At 38.4% G+C, this 2,674-nt stretch overlaps 1 protein-coding gene across 1 annotated transcript; it reads left to right on the forward strand.

Annotated features, from left to right (window-relative positions):
• Positions 1-573: 573 nt before the first annotated feature.
• LOC133054122 (olfactory receptor 52A1) lies at positions 574-1,524 on the forward strand. Its single transcript, XM_061138823.1, has one exon. The coding sequence runs from the start codon at positions 574-576 to the stop codon at positions 1,522-1,524; it is 951 nt and encodes a 316-aa protein (XP_060994806.1).
• Positions 1,525-2,674: the final 1,150 nt, after the last annotated feature.

The following is a 2,674-nucleotide window of genomic DNA, read 5'->3' on the forward strand; positions in this document are numbered from 1 at the left end:
AGGTCATGGCAAGCCACTCCAGCATTCTTGCCTGGAGATTCCCGTGGACAGAGGACCCTGGTAGGCACAGTCCTTGCAGTCGCAAAGAGTTGGAAATGACTGAAGTGACTTAGCAAGCAGCCAATAGAGGAAAAGAGACTAGTAAAGCTGTTAATTGAAATATGTAATGTGGAGAGATCCATTAAACTCTGATTAAAATGCAACTTTCACACAATATAAACAAGTTTATTTTCTTTCCCCACAGGTCTGGAATGAATAAGAGTCAATACAGCAGTTTCTTTCCCAATTCAGTTATTTTTCAGATTTAAAAGCACTGCCCATCTCTGCACATCACATTTTATTGTGGTACAAGAACTATGGTACTGTGGCTGTGGATGTCTTTCCTAAAAACTGTGATGTCTCTCTGTTGACCTTTGTTTCACCCTTTACATGTAAATGAGACTGATGATATTATCCCAGATTTCCACATAAATCAGAGAGACTCAATATGATGACTTTGGGCAAAAACAGGAAGATGGAAAGAAAGTAGGATTGAATGAGAAACTTGGGTTTGCATCAGGAGACTCAAGGATTATGTCCGTTTCCAACGTTACAATCTTCATGCCTTCTGTATTGACCCTTATAGGGATCCCAGGCCTAGAATCTGTGCAGTGCTGGATTGGGATTCCATTTTGTGCTATGTATCTAATTGCTATGATTGGAAATTCCTTGCTTTTGATTATCATCATATCAGAACGCAGCCTCCATCAGCCCATGTATATTTTTCTAGGCATGCTAGGAGTCACAGATATTGCTCTCAGCACAAGCATTGTGCCCAAGATGCTTGGAATCTTCTGGTTTCATGTAACAGAGATATATTTTGATTCTTGCTTGCTTCAAATGTGGCTCATCCACACACTTCAGTGCACAGAATCAGGCATCCTCCTGGCCATGGCCCTGGACCGCTATGTAGCCATCTGTTATCCACTCAGACATGCTGCCATCTTCTCTCACCACTTAGTCACTCAGATATCAGCTATGGTAACACTCAGGGCTGCCATTCTTGTAGCACCATGCCTAGTACTGATAAAGCTCCGATTACAGTTTTATCATACAACAGTCATCTCTCATTCTTACTGTGAACATATGGCTGTTGTGAAACTGGCTGCAGAAAATATTAGGGTCAACAAAATCTGCGGTTTGCTTGTGGCCTTCACTGTTGCCGGGCTTGACATTGTATTAATCACATTGTCCTACATACAGATATTCATCACAGTCTTTCGTTTGCCTCAGAAGGAGGCTAGGTTAAAAGCATTCAACACTTGTGTCGCTCACATCTGTGTCTTCCTCCAGTTCTACTCCCTTGGTTTCTTCTCCTTCTTTGCACATAGATTTGGTTCTCACATCCCTCCTTATATTCACATCCTGTTTTCTAGTACTTATCTGCTAGTGCCTCCATTTCTTAATCCACTTGTCTATGGTGCAAAGACCAAGCAGATCCGTGTCCATATGGTAAAAATATTTTGTTCAAAAAATTTACTGTGATAAAAGTTTTTATGTTTATCTTGGTGTGAAGAGCAACACTATTTCACAACATGTTAAAACAATGAAAATCCCTGTTATTGGAAATGCTCAAGTTTTCTATTTAATTTTCTTCAACTTGTCAGATGCTAGCTATTAGCTATTAGGGCATGACAGCAGTCAATAGGATTGTGGATCTTAGCTGGATAATGAGAATGGGGAACATAAAGGAGGAAAATAGTGAATGTTTCTCTTTTACATTTCTCTTTCATTCTTCTTACTACCTGCTTGAGTGTCCTCTTGTAAATATCCAATTCTGGAAAGATTCACAAATTATGGATCTCTCAATGAATTTAGATACACCCAAGGCTTAATGTTCTGCAGTGTCCAGGTACTCAATAAATCTAGTTCTTTATTTTGTTTCTTGGTCATCTGGGTCTTCTTTCAAAAAAAAAAAAGAAAAGAAAAAAATGGAGGAAGTGTATGTTACTGTTCTTATCAAAAACAAAGCAAAATAGAAATTCGACCTTTATGTTAGTAATGATAAAATAAAGTCTAAAAATTTCAGTATATTTTCAGGGTCATTCAAGAAGTTATAGGCACACAAACATGAACAGTAATGTGCTTGATTTTCCACAATAGTACTTTTTCTGCTGTTTTCATCATTTATTTTTTATTAATTCATCTAGTGTTATTAAAATCTTAGGCCATTATAAATACTATGCTACAGAATAGCAGCATAATGGCAAATTTGACACAGTGATTAATTGTATTGAGTTTGTAAACTTTGCAGCCAAATGAGAGGAAAAGAGACACATGACAATGAGAGAGAAATGGTTGTAGAATGCACAAATTAATCTCCAGATTTTGTAGGAAATTAAATTCTTAGAGGCCCAGAGTGTCAGTCTCTCACATGGTGAGAAACATCCAGTCTTCATGGGAATTTTATTGTTCTGACTCCCTTGGGTCCAGGTGTGGAAAGGCACACTGTCTACTCTCCCAAGTTCAGGGAATAACGAAGCTACAGGACAAATCGTGAATGCCCTCACTCCCTCAAGTGCTAAGATTTGAGCAGGAAATAGGAAAATCGTGGGCAGAAGTGATGATCGTCAGTAGTAGCAGTAGAGATAAACACAACTTAGTAAGCCATGGCAACTATGAATAACTTACTTAG

Source organism: Dama dama, chromosome 1 (assembly GCF_033118175.1).
Source record: "Dama dama isolate Ldn47 chromosome 1, ASM3311817v1, whole genome shotgun sequence".
Lineage (NCBI taxonomy): Eukaryota > Metazoa > Chordata > Mammalia > Artiodactyla > Cervidae > Dama > Dama dama.